Source organism: Artemia sp. Qi Xiang Cuo, chromosome 4, assembly GCF_049724085.1.
Source record: "Artemia sp. Qi Xiang Cuo chromosome 4, ASM4972408v1, whole genome shotgun sequence".
In the NCBI taxonomy this organism is placed as follows: domain Eukaryota; kingdom Metazoa; phylum Arthropoda; class Branchiopoda; order Anostraca; family Artemiidae; genus Artemia; species Artemia sp. Qi Xiang Cuo.
Window position 1 is genome coordinate 27641988 of NC_142797.1, and position 20652 is coordinate 27662639.

General features: G+C 36.1%; 1 protein-coding gene across 1 annotated transcript in view; it reads right to left on the minus strand.

Moving 5' to 3' along the window:
• Positions 1 to 20652, minus strand: part of mus101 (mutagen-sensitive 101) — a 224216-nt gene that overhangs the window by 37695 nt on the left and 165869 nt on the right. Inside the window, exon 19 of the mRNA XM_089087479.1 lies at positions 10625 to 10800. Coding sequence (XP_088943605.1) covers positions 10625 to 10800 — 176 coding nt within the window. The remainder of the gene's footprint in view (positions 1 to 10624; positions 10801 to 20652) is intronic.

Here is a 20652-nt window from a genome sequence, read left to right on the forward strand (position 1 = left end):
CTTCGTATCTAGGTGAGTTGCCTGTCAAGCAACTCATCGAATATGCAGTATTTCTAGCTAAACCTGTGACATCCATTATCAACCAATACTTCAGAAAACAAAAGTTCCCACGATCCTGGAAGAAAGGTTACGTGCGCGTTATTCCTGAGGTAAAATACCCCAAATTCTGTGATGAGCTCCAACCCATATCAATAACCTCCAATCTAGCCAAAGTGACCAAGTGGTTCATATGTCGTAAACTTTTATCGCGAATAGGTCCTTGCCTAGAACCTTACCAGTATGGGTGCCTTAAAGGTAGCAGTACAACTCACTACTTAGCGCGGTTCTACCATCTAATTACTGAATGGTTAGACAAAAAGGTACCATAGTTGATCTGCTTCTGGCCGACTATTGCAAGGCGTTCGATTTAATATGCCATCAAAGCTTCACATAATCTGAAACGGTTGGGCGATAGAAAGGCAATTCTACAACTGATAGTAAACTTCCTGAGGTACCGATATCAGCGGGTCTATGCACTTTTCCAGGGGATCTTCTCTCTGAATGGGCGGAAATAATATGTGGCGCACCAAAAGGCTCTAAACTTGCCGTCCTTTTGTTTCTAGCCGTCATTTACTATGTTTCATGTAATTAATTACAAAAAACTTTCCGAAAAATGAGTTTTTAGTATAAGATCAAGGGTCGATTAAGATTTACGATCAAGAGATTTAATCACCTTTTAAAATTTAAATCCGAAACGACCAGAAATTACTATTAAAAAATACATGAACCCAAGAACAAACAGAAATCTATTTAACAATAATAGGAAACAAAATACAATAAGTTATAATATAAACTAATAAATAGGTCTTAAAGCGAGTAATGCTTAGATTGAATATGAAAATTAAGCTTAAACCGAAAACAAATATTTTACCATTGAAGTATAAATGAAGCTTAAAGCGAATAGAAATTAAACAAACAATCAATGCGAACAAACATACAATATATATTAATGTAAATGAATAAATAAATCTTAAAACGAGTGAAACTTAAATTGAATATGCAAATCAAGTTTGAATCGAATAAAAATAACTACAAACAAGAATTTTGGTATCGTATCACTGCAGAAGCATAAAACCTACTGCGTCATTGGCGCTTTACTGAAAACAATTCTTTGAAATATTTTCCCTTTTGTAACTTTAAGAAATCAAAAATTAATTAAGATTTTAGGGAATAAATATCAGCATATGTATATTAAATTGACAATGCACATTTTCTTTCAGCAAACTCATTTGAATTTTTTTTCAGTAAAGTACAAATTATATTCTGGTTTTTAGAAAGCATAGGGGTTTCGAACCCTGCTCACATTAATTTATGCTCGTTTTGAGTTTGACTCTAATATTTATTTTAATTTTTGTTCGTTTTGGGTTTCATTTATTTATTGATACTGATTTGGGGTAGTTGTATGCTTGGTAGATTATGTGATAGTCTGGACGCAAGGTGTTGAAAGTGTGAATCATACCACAACGGAATAGGGCTGCTACGAGAATTAGCCTACCCTCCACCCCCTAAGTTGACCATGCAGATTCAAAAATACCAATGGCACTTGCTTGCGAGTGGTGGAACACTCCGAAACTTGACATTTTATTATATTTTGGTGTATCATGCAAGAAAATGCATGTTCCACAAAGTTTGAGGTGCAGTTTCCCGCTCAAATAGAAATGCCTAGAAGCCATAGAATTTTTTCATAACAAACTAACACGATTAGTTACAAAAAATGGCAGAGTTAAAAAAATGGCAAAACTATATGAGTCTTGAACAGTCTTGGAAAATATAAACAAAATCAAATTGAATATTAGATATATAATGATATTAATTGTTGAAAGATCCATCAGTTCCACTGTAACTTTTATTTTCATTTTCAATGCTGCAAGAACTGGAAAATAATAAATTTGTAATGTACGAGTAATTCGTTTTCAGTGAAGCACCAATGACGCAGAAGGCTTTAGGTTTTTACAGTTAAAGAAGGAGGCAGTATCCAAATTTTGCTTGTAGTGAAACTATATTTGTCTTGACTAATCTTGAAAAGAACTAATAAATTAAACTGAATATTTGATGCATAATGATATTAATTGCTAAAAGCTCATCAGTTCAAAATTTTACTGTAATTTTAATATTTATTTTCAATATTAAGTACAAAAGAAAACATTTGTAATATAATTCGTTTTCATTAAAGCGCCAATGACGCAGTAGGTTTTAGGCTTCTGCAGTGATACGATACCCAAACTCTTGTTTGTAGTTATTTTTATTCGATTGAAGCTTGATTTGTATATTCAACTTAAGTTTCACTCGTTTTAAGGTGTATTTATTAATTTACATTAATTTATATTTTTTGTTTGTTTGTAGTTATTGTTTATTTAATTTCTGTTCGAGTCATTTTTCCTTTATACTTCATTATAAAACTATTTTTTTTATTTTTAATATTTATTTTAATATTAAATCCAATAATTACTCGCTTTAAGATATATTTATTCATTTATATTATTACTTGTTGTATGTTTTTTGCTATGATTGTTTATTTAATTTCTGTTCGTTTTGGGTTTCATTTATTCTTTAAGTTTTTTTAAATTGATTTTTGTTGTTTTTGATTGCAAAAAGTTTCAAGTTTTTATTGGCATGGGGGGGGGGGGGGTGCTTACTGTCTGATTATTCTTGACTTTAAAAAACGGATCTAGAACTTTCAATTTAAATCGAATGAGGATTTTTTCAAAGTCTATACGATAACCTCTTTGATAAAAACCTTATATATGAACAATAGACAGCGTGCATAACTTGTGGACAGCGATTAACAACAATGAATGGATTGAAAAAATAGCTCCAATAAGGGGGTTTAGACCATTTCACTTGCTGACACAAAGGGATCACGACTGTTTGGAGTTGACCTTAATAGGAATTTGTGTGCCAAAGCAATTTTCATCACTCATCAATTTTCTATCACAGAGTATGTATTTTAACCTTATAATTGGATAATTATAATAGATTTCCTATGCGTCCTTCCCATAAAAAACCCCTTCCCATAAGTTATAAACCCCCCTTAATAAGTTATGCCCCAGGGCATAACTTACAGCGCCTACCCCTGGGCCCTGGTGGGCTGTGTCGACACCGGAGTTTTTTCTTATCAGAACTTTGAACTATTTTAACAAAATTTCAATCTCGAAATTTTCATCTGATGCATTTAGGGCGTGGAGGAGGGGCTAGTTGCCCTTCAATCTCTTTTGACTCTTAAAAAGTGAACAAGAACAAGAACAATTTTCAATCAAATGAGCCCTCTCTAAAGTTTATACGAGCATCCCTTCCATAAGAAATAATATGAAGGATTCGGAGAATCCTTAAATTATAACCCTTGCCCCGAGGGCTTTGGGGGAGTTTTAATTCTCAAAGACCTAATTTCCAGAACTTAAAACTACGTTTAATAAAATGGCTGTCTTAAAATTTTGATTGGATGTGTTTGGGGAAAAGGTGGGCGTGAGAGGGGGGTTAGTTGCCCTCAAATCACTTTCGACTATTACAAAGGGAACTAGCCCTCGGAATTTCCGATCGAATGAGCCTTTTTATAAGTTTCTACGACACTGCCTTCTATAAAAACTTTATATGCCCCCAGGGCATAACTTAAAACCCTTGCCCTGAGGTTTGTGGGGGAGTGTCCTCCTCAAAAACATATTTTCCATCAGGAAATCAACTACGCTGAACAAAATGGCTATCTCAAAATTTTGATTGGATGTGTTTGGGGGAATGATGGGCGTGGGGGGCTAGTTGCCCTCCAATCACTTTCGATTATTAAAAAGGGCACTAGCCCTTTGAATTTCCAATTGAATGTGACTGTGTTGAAGTTTCTATGACAACGCCTTCTATAAAAACTTTATATGCCCCCAAGGTATAACTTAAAACTCTTGCCCTGAGGGTTGTGGGGGAGTGTCCTCCTCAAAAATATATTTTTATTTTGGAAATCAACTACGCTGAACAAAAATGGCTATCTCAAAATTTTGATTGGATGTGTTTGGGGGAATGATGGGCGTAGGGAGGGGGGGGGCTAGTTGCCCTACAATCACTTTTGACTATTAAAAAGGGCACTATCCCTTTGAATTTCCAATCGAATGAGCCGTTTTGGAAGTTTCTATGACAACGCCTTCTATAAAAACCGTATATGCCCCCAGAGCATAACTTAAAACCCTTGCCCTGAGGGTTATGGGGGATTGTCCTCCTCAAAAACATGTTTTCTTTCTGAAAATCAACTACGGTGAACAAAATGGCTATCTCGAAACATTGATTGGATGTGTTTGGGGGAATGATGGGCGTGGGAGGGGGGGGGGGGGCTAGTTGCCTTACAATCACTTTCGACTAATAAAAAGGGCACTATCTCTTTGAATTTCAAATCGAAGTAGCGATTTTTGAAGTATCTACGACAACACCTTCTATAAAAACTTAAAACCCTTGCCCCGAGGGTTCTGGGGGAGTGTCCTCCTCAAAAACATATTTTCTATCTGGAAATCAACTACACTGAACAAAATTGCTATCTCAAATTTTGATTGGATGTGTTGGGGGAATGATGGGCGTGGGGGGGGGGGGGGGGAAAGGGGGCTAGTTACAATCCAACCACTTTTGACTATTAAAAAGGGCACTAGCCCTTTAAGTTCCAATCGAATGAGCATGTTTTGAAGTTCCTACGACAACGCCTTCTATAAAAAACTTATATGCCCCCAGGGCATAACTTAAAACCCTTGCCTTGAGGGTTTTGGAGGAGTGTCCTCCTCAAAAATATATTTTCTATTTGGAAATCAACTACGCTGAACAAAATGGCTATCTAAAAAATTTTATTGGATGTGTTTGTGGGAATGATGGGCGTGGGGGGGCTAGTTGCCATCAAATCATTTTGGACTATTAAAAAGGGCACTAGCCCTTTAATTTCTAATCGAATGAGCCTGTTTTGAAGTTTCTACGACAACGCCTTCTATAAAAACTTTATATGCCCCCAGGGTATAACTTAAAACCCTTGCCCTGAGGGCTGTAGGGGAGTGTCCTCCTCAAAAATATATTTTCTATCTGGAAATCAACTACGCTGAGCAAAATCGCTATGTGAAAATTTTGATTGGATGTGTTTGGGGAAATGATGGGCGTGGGGGGGAGGGAGGGGGGCTAGTTACACTCCAATCACTTTCGGATATTAAAAAGGGCACTAGCTCTTTAATTTCCAATTGAATGAGCCTGCTTTGAAGTTTCTACGACAACACCTTTTATAAAGAACCCTATAACCACCGAAGGTCTAACTTCAAATTCTTGCCCTGAGGGTTGTGGTGGGTATCCTCCACAAAAATACATTTTCTTTTTGAAAATCAACTAAGCTGAACAAAATGGCTATCTCAAAATTTTTATTGGGTATGCTTGGGGGACTAATGGGCGTTGGGGGGGGGGGGGCTAGTTGCCTTCCAATCATTTTCGACTATTAAAAAGGGCACTAGAACTCTCGATTTTCAATCGAATGAGCCTCCTTTGAAGCTTCTACGACGACCCCTTCCATATGAAGTGACGGCTCCAATGTTTTATTATTATTATTTATTATTATTTTTTTTTCCCCAGAGGCACTTCATAAGGAAGGGATTGTCGTAGAAACTTCAAAGGGGGCTCATTCGATTGGAAATCGAAAGTTCTAGTGCCCATTTTAATAGTCGAAAGTGATTGGAGGGCAACTGGCCCCCTCCCCCACGCCCATCATTTTCCCAAACATAACCAATCAAATATTTGAGATAGCCATTTTGTTCAGCGTAGTTGGTTTCCACATAGAAAATATATTTTTGAGGAGGACAATCCCCCACAACCCTCGGGGCAAGGGTTTTAAGTTATGCCCTGGGGGCATATAAGGTTTTTATAGAACGCGTTGTCGTAGAAACTTCAAAACAGGCTCAATCGATTGGAAATTAAAGGGCTATTGCACTCTTTATTAGGCGAAAATGATTTTTGTTTAACTATCCCCCCCCCACGCCCCTTCGTTCCCCCAACACGACGAATCACACTTTTGAAAAGGCCATTTTGTTCAGCGTGGTTGATTTCCAGACAGAAAACATATTTTTGAGGAGGAAACTCCCCCACAACCCTCAGGGCAGGGGCTTTAAGTTATGCCCTGGGGGCATATAAGGTTTTTATAGAAGGTGTTGTCGTAGAAACTGCAAAAAAGGCTCATTCGATTGGAAATTAAAGGGCTAGTGCCCTTGTTCAAGGTTAAAATTAATTTGACTGTAACAAAGCCCCCTCTCAAGCCGACCTTTTCCCCAAAACGACCAAATCAAAATTTAGCGACAGCCATGTAATTACATGCAGTTTTAAGTTTTGGGAGTTCGCTCTTTGAGGATGACAACTCCTCCACAGTCATCAGGGCAAGGGTTTTAATTTAAGGATTCATTTACCCAAACACATCCAATCAAAATTTTGAGATTGCCATTTTGTTCAGCGTAGTTGATTTCCAGATAGAATATATTTTTGAGGAGGACACTCCCCACAACCCTCAGGGGAAGGGTTTTAAGTTATACCCTGGGGGCATATAAGGATTTATAGAAGGCGTTGTCGTAGAAACTTCAAAAAAGGCTCATTCGATTGTAAATTCAAAAGCTAGCACCCTTTTTAATAGTCGAAAGTGATTGAAGGGCAACTAGCCCCCCCCCCCCACGCCCATGATTCCCCCAAACGCATCCAATCAAAATTTTGAGATAGCCATTTTGTTCAGCGTAGTTGATTCCAGATAGAAAATACGTTTTTGAGGAGGAAACTCCCCAAGAACCTTCAGGGCAAGGGTTTTAAGAGATGCCCTGGGGGCATATAAGGTTTTTATAGAAGGAGTTGTTGTAGAAACTTCAAAACTGGCTCATTTTATTGTAAATTAAAGGGCTAGGGCCCTTTTTATGTGTCAAAAGTGATTGGAGGGCAAATGGCCCCCTCCCCTTGACGCCCATACTTTCTTCACACACAGCCAAACAAACTTTTGAGATAGCCATTTTGTTCAGCGTAGTTGATTTCCAGATAGAAAATATGTTTTTGAGGAGGACACTCCTCAAAAAACATACAAAAAACATACATACAAAAAATATAGCAAAAAACATACAACAAGTAATAATATAAATGAATAAATAGATCTTAAAGCGAGTAATGCTTAGATTGAATATGAAAATCAAGCTTAAAACAAAAACAAATATTTTGCTATATTAAAGTATAAATGAAACTTAAAACGAACAGAAATTAAATAACAATCAATGCGAACAAACATACAATATATATTAATGTAAATGAATAAATAGATCTGAAACGAGTGAAACTTAAATTGAATATGCAAATCAAGTTTGAATCGAATAAAAATAACTACAAACAAGAGTTTAGGTATCGCCTCACTGCAGAAGCCATAAAACCTACTGCGTCACTGGAGCTTTACTGAAAACGAATTTTATTACAAATGTTTTCTTTTGTACTTAATATTTAAAATAAACATTAAAATTACAGTAAAATTTTTAACTGATGAGCTGATAGCAATCAATATCATTATGCTTCAAATATTAATTTTAATTTATTAGTTCTTTTCAAGATTAGTCAAGAAAAATATAGTTTCACTACAAGCAAAATTTGGATACTGCCCCCCTCTTTAACTGTAAAAACCAAAAGCCTTCTGCGTCATTGGCGCTTTCATTAATATCATTATGTATCTAATATTCAATTTCATTTTGTTTATACTTTCCAAGACTCTTCGAGAATCATATAGTTTTACCATTTTTTTTTTAACTCTGCCATTTTTTGTAACTAATCATGTTAATTTTTTATGAAAACATTCTATGGCTTCTAGGCAATTCTATTTGAGCGGAAAACTGCACCTCAAACTTTGTGGAACATGCTTTTTCTTGCATGAAACACCAAAATATAATAAAATGTCAAGTTTCGGAGTGTTCCACCACTCGCAAGCAAGTGCCATTGGTATTTTTGAATCCGCATGGTCAATTTAGGGGGCGGAGGGTAGGCTAATTCTAGTAGCAGCCCCATTCCGTTGTGGTATGATTCACACTTTCAACACCTGGCGTCCGGACTATCATATAATCTACCAAGCATACAATTACCCCAAATCAGTATCAATAAATAAATGAAACCCAAAACGAACAAATATTAAAATAAATATTTGAGTCAAACTCAAAACGAGCATAAATTAATATGAGTAGGGTTCAAAACCCCTATGCTTTCTAAAAGCCAGAATATAATTAGTGCTTCACTGAAAAAAAAATTCAAATGAGTTTACTGAAAAAAAATGAGCATTGTCAATTTAATATACATATGCTGATATTTATTCCCTAAAATCTTAATTAATGAAAGAATTGTTTTCAGTAAAGCGCCAATGACGCAGTAGGTTTTAGGCTTCTGCAGTGAGGCGATACCCAAACTCTTGTTTCTAGTTATTTTTATTCGATTCAAACTTGATTTGCATATTCAATTTAAGTTTCAATCGATTTAAGATTTATTTATTCATTTACATAAATATATATTGTATGTTTGTTCTCATTGATTGTTTATTTAATTCCTGTTCGTTTTAAGTTTCATTTATGCTTTAATAGCAAAATATTTGTTTTCGTTTTAAGCTTGATTTTCCTATTCAATCCAAGCATTACTCGCTTTAAGATCTAATTATTCATTTATATTATTACTTGTTGTATGTTTTTTGCTTGTTTGTTTATATTATTGTTTATTTAATTTCTGTTCGTTGTGGTTTCATTTATTCTTTAATAGTAATTTCTGGTCGTTTTGAGTTTTAATTTTAACAGGTATTTGTATATCCTGAGCTTCAATTAAAAATGGCCTTTACTTTTCTTTGACTAACTAATTTTTCGGAAAGTTTTTTTTTAATTAATAATAATAAAACATTGGAGCCGTATGGCCTTTAGTATAGGCAACGCTACAGCGTTGCCTCTGACAACACTGACAAAAGATTCAAATTTGTGGATCATTTGTCTGCCCTTATGAACAATAGTTTCACCAAGAGGTCTCGAGTAATCCCTCACTTTGATAGGGACCTAAAGACGAATTCAAAGAGCAGTGCAATTCAAATGGGCATCATATTAACGTTAATAAGACCAAAGTAATGCGCTTCAATCCTCTGAAAAGAGACGTTGCTTGCCTTGAACCCTGGTACCCTACTACTTCGACTGCTACGATCTATGCACCAACTATGTGCTACGATTTTTAACCACATTCTGCCAATTCGAGTTTTCTATAAAGCAATTAATGCTCATGTACACGTGGTATGTACGCCCTTTGCTTGAATGCGCATGCCTGATTTGGGAACCACAAGTACATAGCATCGATTGCCTCAATGACGAAATTCAAACAGCGCAAAAACAAAAGGTCCTTAAAAATCATCCTAAGAACCAAGTATGTAACTTACGAATCTACCCTCGAAGCTCTACAAACCCCAACCTTTAAGGAATACAGATACCAGCTGGTGTGTAACTTTGGACACTCCGTGCTCTTGAGTAATAAATACCGTTCCCTACTACCCCTCACCGCTGCAGTCAACCGAAACACACAAGAACAAGCTTGAACCAGCGTACTGCTGAACTAATCGTTTCATTAGCTTATTCGTTCCTATTTTTACTAGTATGATAAATCATACTTAGTACTTATTATGCTGTAAAAGGTAGCGTAAATTAGCTGTGGCACTAGCCGTAACTACGATACCTTTTTTTTTATAAAATAAATCTTGTATCTAGTGGGTGTGTATTTAGCAATGCTGGGTACTTTACATAAAAGCAGTGGTCACAAATGACGGCAGAGTCCCTTGAAGTACGAATATTTTTAAGTGATAAATTTTAAGTAATGTGTTTTTTTTTTATTTTTATAAATCTATATTAATAAATGTTCACTTTAATCTCATAAACCTAAAGGAACAAAAAAGGAAAGATATAACTGTTAAGACAGCCGTTTTTAATTAAAAAAAAGGGTGTTCATAATTTCAGGAAAAACGGAAAAACGGATTTCTGCTTTTTCTTCACCGATTCAGTTCTGTTCCATTTTTTAATTGCCTTTTTTTTACCGCTTCCGTTTTGACCAAAAACAGAAAGGGTGCCGACCCCCATTGGACAAACAATACAAATTCAAGAAATCTGGGTAGACAACTGCTTTCTTGTCGCAAGCTTTTTCGACATCTTCAAGAAAGTAATTGAGCGGATTTTTGACAGCATGATTATCTAGTCAAATATTTTCTTTAAAACTAACAAAAGAGCGTGTCGAACGATAGGCATAAGAAAAAAATTAACATATTTTCTAGTCGTCTAGTTTCTTTTAGCATTATGTTCTGATATAAATCATATAGTGGGCTTACCAAAACGACACATATTCCCTTGTAATAATAATGAAAAAAAAAAAAAAACTGAATTTAGAGGCTATGTTGTTCTCTCTTAGGAGACCTGAAACAAACTGACACTTGAGGTTATTCTCTCTTAGGATGTGTTCGGTGCCCGTTTAATACCATCAAATCTTCTTAGGTTAGACATTACCAAAACATAGAAAGAACATGCACAAGAGAAGCAATTATTTATCCTAATTCCATGAGAACAAAATGGCGGCTTACCTGTTGGTCAATGATGCTGAACATCACTATCGGTTTTCGTCGTTTAACTGAGCGCTTCATGGACGGCGTATCAGGCACAGACTCTCGATAAAGAGGCTCTGACTCGTACTTCGATATTCTCTGAACCTGTTTATCTTCAATAAAAACGGACGAGTCTCCGCGAACCGATTCACTCGCTAGAAGTTTATAGTTAAACATTGCGAGGTGTAAAAATTAAGACTTGGGTTTACTTAGGCATAGATATAGTTAAGACAAAACGGAAACTACTAAAACCTCATAGGAACTATTATTGGCACCAAGTTAAAACCTTTTCCGGCGCATTGAAGGTTTTTCTACTGCAATTATAAATCTTTTAGCAGCAAAATATTGTGAATAAAAACTAAGATTTAGGCGTATATAGGCATAAATATAATTAAGACAAAGCGGAGACTACTACAATATCATAGGGACTATTTTATTGACAAATTAAAACGTGTTCCGGTGCATTGAAGGTTTTTATTCTTCAATTACACATTTTTTAGCTGCAAAATATTATGAATTAAAACTAAGATTTAGGTGTATATAGACATAAATATAATTAAGACAAAGCGAAGACAACTAAGATCTCATAGGAACTATTATCGGGACCAAATTAAAACCTTTTCCGGTTCATTGATGGTTTTTATTCTTCAATTATGGGCTTTTTAGTAGCAAAATATTATGGTTTAAAAATTAAGATTTAGGTGTATTCAGGCATATATAAGGAGACTACTAAAATCTCATAGGTACTATTGTCAGAACCAAACTAAACCCTTTTCCAGTGCATTGAAGGTTTTTATACTACAATTATGGATTTTTGGCAACAAAATATTAAAAATCAAAAACTAAGAATTAGATTTATTTACAGATATTGTAGAGAAACAATAGGGACTAATAAAATTTCATTGCGACTAATGCCGGGACCAGACTAAAACCATTGCCAAAGAATTTTTAAGAGCAAAATATTATTTAAGAGCAAAATATTATGAATTTTTTATCCGGGGGGGGGGGGAGGGGTGGGGCCAGGTCTGAACCCCCCCCCCCCAAAAAAAAACAATATTTTTAGTCCGACTCGTAAAAAGTAATAAAAATGCACATAAACAAATATTTTATGCCTTCGTATAAATTTTTTACCCCCCCTCCCATACATGAAAAAATTAACCCACCGAACAAGAATCCTGGATACGACCTTGAATACACGTTTCTGATACTAAATATTTTAATTTTTTTTAAATGTAGTTATTTTATACTACACTTGCGAATTTTTTAGGAAAATATTTTTAGCAGAAATCTAGTACATTTGCAAACTATATTAAAACAATTTTTCTTTTCAGTCTTTTTTCAAATATGATAATAAATTTTGACATATAGCTTTAGCCTATCTAAGCTTTAAAAATTTGAAAGCGGCATAAAAAGAGAGAAAAAAACTTTTGAGGGAGACACTGTTTTCAAACTTCGTTTTTTATATTTTAGATTGCTGCTGACAAGGGCCGCTCTTGCCTACCCGTCATTACTTTGGGGTTAATAAAGAGTTTGTCAAATACTCTGGAAATTTTAAGGTGGGTAAAACCTCTAACTTTAAGGAAATAAACTATAACACGCATATTTACACCCTGATACAAATTTAGAATGCTGAAATGAAAGCGACATGCGAAAAACAGAGTGAAAAATGTGCAAAAATCAGGATTTTTTTTTATAATTAAATTGATCTTCCAATGATTTCATTCCAAATTAATAATGCATAATCGATCTTCACTCTCATCTCGATATAATTGTGTCTATTTATAATAGTAATAGCAATTTACTATCCAAGTAATATATGATTCGTAATAATTACATCATTCTTAAGATATGTGAAAAAATATTAGAAAAAAAGGATAAATAAACTTAAGTATGTCTAAAGCTGAAGTTACGAGTCTCAAGAAATGTTGTCGTCTTATTACTGTCGTGTCATTTCGTGACAGTCGTGTTATGTGAAATTCCTGTATTGAGAGAGTCAATACGAAAAGGGCGTATTTTCAATTTGACCACACGTACCTCTCTTGCAACTCTTATATAAGAGTATCAACAAACACCTACTCTACCCCTTGTTGGTTAAAAGTTTGTTGCAAAAAATGTTCTACAGTAATAAGCCAGTAAATCTGACCAGCTTCCCTAACCTTGAGTTACTACTACCACTAAAAACTACTCGCAGAACCACGTCACCCAAGGCCAACACAGCTGCGCACACTTCCCTCCATCTCAATCTGCTCAGAATTGTATTCTTTACTCCCTCTCCTGAGGTTCCCACTCTGTTGAAATCTTCCCTTAAGACCTTTTCCCAACCCACTCAAGGACGCTCTGCCTTTTAGTTAGGTACATAAGCGCCAATTTCCATAAGGTTTGTGTATTTTATGGTATTAATTAAAAAAAACTTTCCGAAAAATAAGTTTTTCAAAGAAAAGTAAAGGCCATTTTAAACCAAAGCTCTGGAGATACAAATACCTGTTAAAATTCTAACTCAAAACGACCAGAAATTGCTATTAAAAAATAAATGAAACCCAAAACGAACAGAAATTAAATAAACAATCATAGCAAAAAACATACAACAAGTAATAATATAAAATAGTAAATAGATTTTTAGGTGAGTAATGATTATATTTAATATTAAAATCAAGAATAAAACGAAAAAAATTATTTTTTTATAGAAGAATAAATGAACCTTAAAAAGAACAGATATTAAATAATAAATAAAAGCGAGCAAACATAAAACAGATATTAATGTAAATGAATAAATAAATCTTAAAACGAGTTAAACTTAAATTGAATATGCAAATCAAGTTTGAATCGAGTAAAAATAACTACAAACAAGAGTTTGGGTATCGCCTCACTGCAGAAGCCTAAAACCTACTGCGTCATCGGCGCTTTACTGAAAACGAATTATATTACAAATGTTTTCTTTTGTACTTAATATTGAAAATAAATATTAAAATTACAGTAAAATTTTGAACTGATGAGCTTCCAGCAATTAATATAATTATACATCAAATATTCAGTTTAATTTATTAGTTCTTTCAATATTGGTCAAGACAAATATAGTTTCACTACAAATAAAATTTGGATACTGTCCCCTTCTTTAACTGTAAAAACCTATAGCCTTCTGCGTCATTGGCGCTTCAATGAAAACGAATTACTCGTATATTACAAATTTATTCTTTTCCAGTTCTTACAGCATTGAAAATGAAAACAAAAATTACAATGAAAACAAATCTTGAACTGATGGATCTTTCAACAATTAATATCATTATACTCGTATATCTAATATTCAGTTTGATCTTGTTTATACTTTCCAAGACTGTTCAGGACTCGTATAGTTTTCAGTAAGGCGCCAATGACGCAGTAGGTTTTAGGCTTCTGCAGTGAGGCGATACCCAAACTCTTGTTTGTAGTTATTTTTATTCGATTCAAACTTGATTTGCATATTCAATTTAAGTTTAGCCCGTTTTAAGATTTATTTATTCATTTACATTATTATATATTGTATGTTTGTTCGCATTGATTGTTTATTTAATTTCTGTTCGTTTTAAGTTTCATTTATACTTCAATAGCAAAATATTTTTTTCGTTTTAAGCTTGACTTCCATGTTCAATCTAAGCCTTAATCGCTTTAAGTTCTATTTATTAATTTATATTATTGCCTTTTTCATTTGTTTTGCTTTTTGTGTCTGCTCAATCTCTTTTTCTTTTAAGTTTCACCTATTCTTTAATAGTCATTTCTTGTCATTCTTTGTTAAGATTTTAAAAGGCATTCGTACTTGCTAAGCCTAAGTTAAAAGTGACCTTTACTTTTATTTGAAAAACTTATTTTCCGGGAAGTTTTTTCTTTCAATTAACTTCTGTTCGTTTTTGATTGCAAAAAGTTTCAAGTTTTTATGGCACGGGGGGGGGGGGGGTGTGCTTACTGTCCGATTATTCTTGATTTAAAAAAAACGGATCTAGAACTTTCAATTTAAATCGAATGAGGCTTTTTTCAAAGTCTGTACGATTACCTCTTTGATAAAAACCTTATATATGAACAATAGACAGCTTGCATAACTTGTGGAAAGCGATTAACAACAATGAATGGATTGAAAAATAGCTCCAATAAGGGGGTTTAGACCATTTCACTTGCTAACACAAAGAGATCACGCCTGTTTGGAATTGACCTTAATAGGATTTTGTGTGCCAAAGCAAATTTGCATCTATCACAGTGTATGTATTTTAACCTTATAATTGGATAATTATAATAGATTTACTTTGTGTTCTTCCCATACAAAACTTTACCTTATTAAAGTCTTTGGGGTGGGGGCGGCGTACTTGGCATAAAGAAGAAAACTTTAGCGTAGACAGTGGGAGAGGGGGAGGGTGAGGTTGGAGACTCATCCAATATGAGGCGGAACTTCACTTATCTCCTCCGTTCCCGATTTAGGACATTAGACAGACTCATTGGGCTGTAGAATGTTGGACCGTTTGAGTTGTGGAAGACGTTAAAATACTAAAACATACTTTATATTTTCAGTTATTGCAGGATTGATTTTATAGATTGTGGATGGTGAGCTCCCTGGGCCATCATTTGGGTGAGCCTCAACTCATAATATGCAATTTTGATTAATTGTTCCATGTTATGTGCATATATTATTCTATATATGTTATTTTGAGTTATACTTTTATCGCATTGCGTTCATTTTTAAGCCTTGAGATAAAAATTGGAACCTTAGCGTAGACACAGGTGGGGGGAAGTCTCCCCCCTCACATGCATAATTGAGCAGCCACAGAGAAAGTAATACAAATGAAAATAATTTATCTTTCGAAAATGTCTTTTTTCAAAAGACACGAACAAAATCATCTAAAGGAACCTTAAGTGCTATCTCTGACATTTCCGTTGCTTCTTTATTCCCGTTACTTTCAGATGTAAAATTTAGAATATTATCGAATAAGTTTAGTCGTCTCCTCCCTGAATAATCCACATTGGGAAAACCCACCCCTGGGAAATTCCTCCCCCCTCAAAGAACATTTTTTTTTACTGCTGATAAGTCCCCCGCGTTAAATTCCACCCAGGAGATATTCATTTATTAATTTACATTAATATCAGCACTAAATTTATTTATTAATTTACATTAATATCTATTGTATGTTTGTTTGCATTGATTGTTTATTTAATGATTGTTTAATTGTTTATATGCCCCCAAGGCATAACTTACAACGCCTACCCCTGGGCCCTAATGGGATGTGTCGACGCCGGAATTTTTTGTTATCAGAACATTGAACTATTTTAAAAAATGTCTATCTCAAATTTTTATCTGATGCATTTAGGGATTGGAGGATGGGGGGGGGGGCTAGTTACCCACCCAACTATTTCGACTCTTAAAAAGTGAACAAGAACTTTCAATTTTCAGTCAAATGAGTCCTCTCTAAAGTTTATACGAGCATCCCTTTTATAAGAAATAATGGGAAGGATACGGAAAATCCTTAACTTACAACCCGTGCCCTGAGGGCTTTGAGGAAGTCGTCATCCTCAAAGACCTAAGTTCCAGAACTTGAAACTACGTTTAATTAAATGGCTATCTAAAAATTTTGATTGGATGTGTTTGGGAAAAAGGTAGGGTTGAGAGGTGGGTTAGTTACCCTCCAATCACTTCCGAATATTAAAAAGGCCACTAACCCTTGGAATTTCAATTTGAATGAGCCTTTTTTGAAGTTTGTAGGATAATACATTCTATGAAGACCTTATATACCCCCAGGGCATAACTTAAAACCCTTGCCTTGACGGTTGTGGGCGAATGTCCTCCTCAAAAACATTTTTTCTATATGAAAATTAACTACGCTGAACAAAATGGTTATCTAAAAAATTTTGATTGGATGTGTTTGGGGGAATGATGGACGTGGGGGGGGGGGCTAGTTGCGCTCCAATCACTTTTGACTATTAAAAAGGGCACTAGCCCTTTGGATTTCCTATCGAATGAGCCTTTTTTGAATTTTCTATGACAACGCCTTCTATTAAAACCTCATACGCCCCCAGAGTATAGCTTAAAACCCTTGCCCTGTGGGTTGTGGGGGAGTATCCTCCTCAAAAACATATTTTCTATCTAGAAATCAACTACGCTGAACAAAATGGCTATCTCAAAAGTTTTTTTGAATGTGTCTGGGGGAATGATAGGCGTAAGGGGGAGGGGGGGCTAGTTGCCCTCCAATCGCTTTCGACTATTAAAAGGGCGCAGCCCACAGCCCTCAGGGCAAGGGTTGTAAGTTATACCCGGGGGGCATGTAAGGTTTCGTATAGACAACATTGTCGTATAAACTTCAGTGAGGGCTCATTTGATTGGAAATTGAAATTTAAATTACAACCCTTGCCCTGAGGGCTGTGGGGGAGTTGTCATCCTCAAAGACCTAATTTCCAGAACTTCAAAGGGCTAGGAAATAAAATGGATGTCTCAAAATTTTGATTGGATGTGTTTGGGGAAAAGGTGGGCGTGAGAGGGGGGTTAGCTGCCCTCAAATCACTTTCGACTATTAAAAAGGGCACTAACCTTTTGAATTTCCAATCGATTGAGTCCTTTTTTGAAGTTTATATTACACTTCTTTTTATACAAACCTTCAGACCCCCCAGGCCATAACCTAAAATCCTTGCCGGGAGGGTCTAGGGGAAGCGTCCTTATCAAAACCATATTTTTTTTTAGGAAATCAACCAGGCTGAAACAAATGGATATCTAGAAGTTTTGATTGGATGTGTTTGGGGGAATGATGGGCGTGGAGGGGTGGCTAATTGCCCTCCAATCACTTTCGACTATTAAAAAGGGCACAAGCCCTTTGGATTTCCAATCAAATGAGCATTTTTTGAAGTTTCTACGACAACCGCCTTCAATAAAAACCTTGCATGCCCCCCAGGGCATAACTTAAAACCGTTGCTCTGAGGGTTGTGGGGGATTATCCTCCTCAAAAACATATTTTCTATCTGGAAATCAACTAAGCTGAACAAAATAGCTATCTAAAAATTTAGATTGGAAGTGTTTGGGGAAATAAAGGGCGTGGGGGGGGGGGGGCTAGTGTCCCTCCAAAAACATTCGAAAATAAAAAATGGTAAAATACCTTTTAATTTACCAACGAATTATCCATTATTGAAGTTTATAAGGCAACCCCTTATATAAAAACCCTATATGCCCCCAGGGCATAACTTAAAACCCTTGCCCTGAGGGTTGAAGGGGAGTGTCCTCCTCAAAAACATATTTTCCATTTGGAAATCAACTACGCTGAACAAAATGGCTGTCTCAAAATTTTGATTGGATGTGTTTTGGGAAATGATGGGCGTGGGGGGGGGGACAGGTGCCCACCAATCACTTTCGACTATTAAAAAGGGCACCAGCCCTTTGAATTTCCAATCGAATGAGCCTTCTTTGAAGTTTCTACGACAACACCTTCTATAAAAGTTTTATATGCCCCCAGGGCATAACTTAAAACTCTTGCCCTGAGGTTTTTGGGGGAGTATCCTCCTCAAAAATACATTCTCTATCTGGAAATTAACTACGCTGAACAAAATGGCTATCTCGAAATTTTGATTGGATGTTTTTTGGGGAATGATGGGCGTGGGGGGGGGCTAGTTGCCCTCCAATAATTTTCGACTATTAAAAAGGGCACTAGAACTCTCGATTTCCAATCGAATGAGCCCTTTTTGAAGTTTCTACGACACCGCCTTCTATAAAAACCTTATATGCCCCCAGGATATAACTTAAAACTTTTGCCTTGAGGGTTGTGGGGGAGTGTCCTCCTCAAAAAAATATCTTCTATCTGAAAATCAACTTCGATGAAAAAAATGGCTATCTCAAAATTTTGATTGGATGTGTTTGGGGGAATGATCGGCGTGGGGGGGCTAATTGCCCTCCAATCACTTTCGACTATTAAAAAGGGCACTAGCCCTTTGGATTTCCATTCGAATGAGTATTTTTTGAAGTTTCTACGACAACCGTCTTCTATAAAAACCTTACTTGCCCCCCGGGGCATAACTTAAAACCATTGCCCTAAGGGTTTTGGGGGAGTGTCCTCCTCAAAAACATATTTTCTATCTGGAAATCAACTACGCTGAACAAAATGGTTATCTCAAAATTTTGATTGGATGTGATGGGGGGAATGATGGGCGGGGGGGGGGGCAAGTTGCCTTCCAATCACTTAAGACTATTAAAAAGGGCACTAGCCCTATGAATTCCTAATCGAATGAGCCTTTTTTTAAAGTTTCTACGACAACGCCTTCTATAAAAACCTTATATGCCCACAGGGCATAACTTAAAACCGTTGCCCTGAGGGTTGTGGGGGATTATCCTCCTCAAAAACATATTTTCTATCTGGAAATCAACTACGCTGAACAAAATGGCTATCTAAAAATTTAGATTGGATGTGTTTGGGGGAATGATGGGCGTGGGGGGGGGCTAGTTGCCCTCCAATCACTTTCGACTATTAAAAAGGGCACTATCCCTTTGAATTTCCAATCGAATGAGCCTTTTTTGAAGTTTCTGCGACAACGCCTTCTATAAAAACCTTATATGCCCCCAGGGCATAAATTAATACCCTGGCCCTGAGGGTTGTGGGGGAGTGTCCTCCTCTAAAACATATTTTCTATTTGGAAATCAACTACACTGAACAAAATGGCTATCTCAAAATTTTGATTGGATGTGTTTGGGGAAATGGTGGGCATGGGAGGGGACTAGTTGCCCTCCAATCACTTTCGACTATTAAAAAGGGCACCAGGCCTTTGAATTTCCAGTCGAATGAGCCTGTTTTGAAGTTTCTACGACAACACCTTCTATAAAAGTTTTATATGCCCCCAGGGCATAACTTAAAACTCTTGCCCTGAGGTTTGTGGGGGAGTATCCTCCTCAAAAATACATTTTCTATCTGGAAATTAACTACACTGAACAAAATGGCTAACTCAAAATTTTGATTGGATGTGTTTTGGGGAATGATGGGCGTGGGGGGGGCTAGTTGCCCTCCAATCATTTTCGACTATTAAAAAGGGCACCAGATCTCTCGATTTCCGATCGAATGAGCCCCCTTTGAAGTTTTTACGACGACCCCTTCCGTATGAAGTGCCTCTGGGAAAAAAAAAATAAAACATTGGAGCCATATGGCCTTAACTATAGGCAACGCTACAGCGTTGCCTCTGAAAAGCATGAAAATTCGCACACATATGTAGAAAAATACGTAAAATCTAACATGGGTCAGAATCACATTTTCTGAGCGCGTTTTTCGACGTTTCACCGCGTTTTTCCACGCAAAAAATCCTGTATTTTTGACATTGAAGGATTTGGACATTTGAAGGGCCGTCTTGGTTGATTCGGATCAGCCGATTCTCAATATGTGCCCACTTTTGAAATCAGATCAGTAGATTCTGAGTTATCGTCAATTTCATCATCGCGGGTCGCACTTTTTTCTATATACTAAGCACAGCCTATATAATTATCCAGTATGATCTTTCCCTATCTCACCCATTATAAAAACCCGGACCAGTATGCGAATGTTCCAGAGAACGTTTTTGCATATAAAAACACAAGCGGAATCAGATCTTTTCACGGGTAGATAATTCAGACTGTGATCTAATCGGAAACAAGTGGAAACCTGCTTTTATGAATAATGCACTTTGTTGGAAACAATCGGAAACAGACTAACCCGCTAATGCAGAAAGAAGTGGGAGGAGCTTTTTGTTCGTACCGAGAATGAAGACCAGAAATGATCTGCGATAAACTTACCGGATAATTATATAAACTGTGATACTGAGGTAGTAGATGCGCTTAGGGCATCTTCCATGGCTAAATCGAGTATGCTGAGTCTGGAAATGTGCTTACTTTTAATATTCAACCATCTGTTACTAAGTTATCATCACTTTCATCATCGCCGGGTGTAGACTGTCTTTTATACTTCTACATTAAAAACTCTGGTTTTACATTAATGTGCAAGTGACGACTGTGGTCTGGATGAATCGCTAGCAGGTTTAACAAAGAAAAAAAG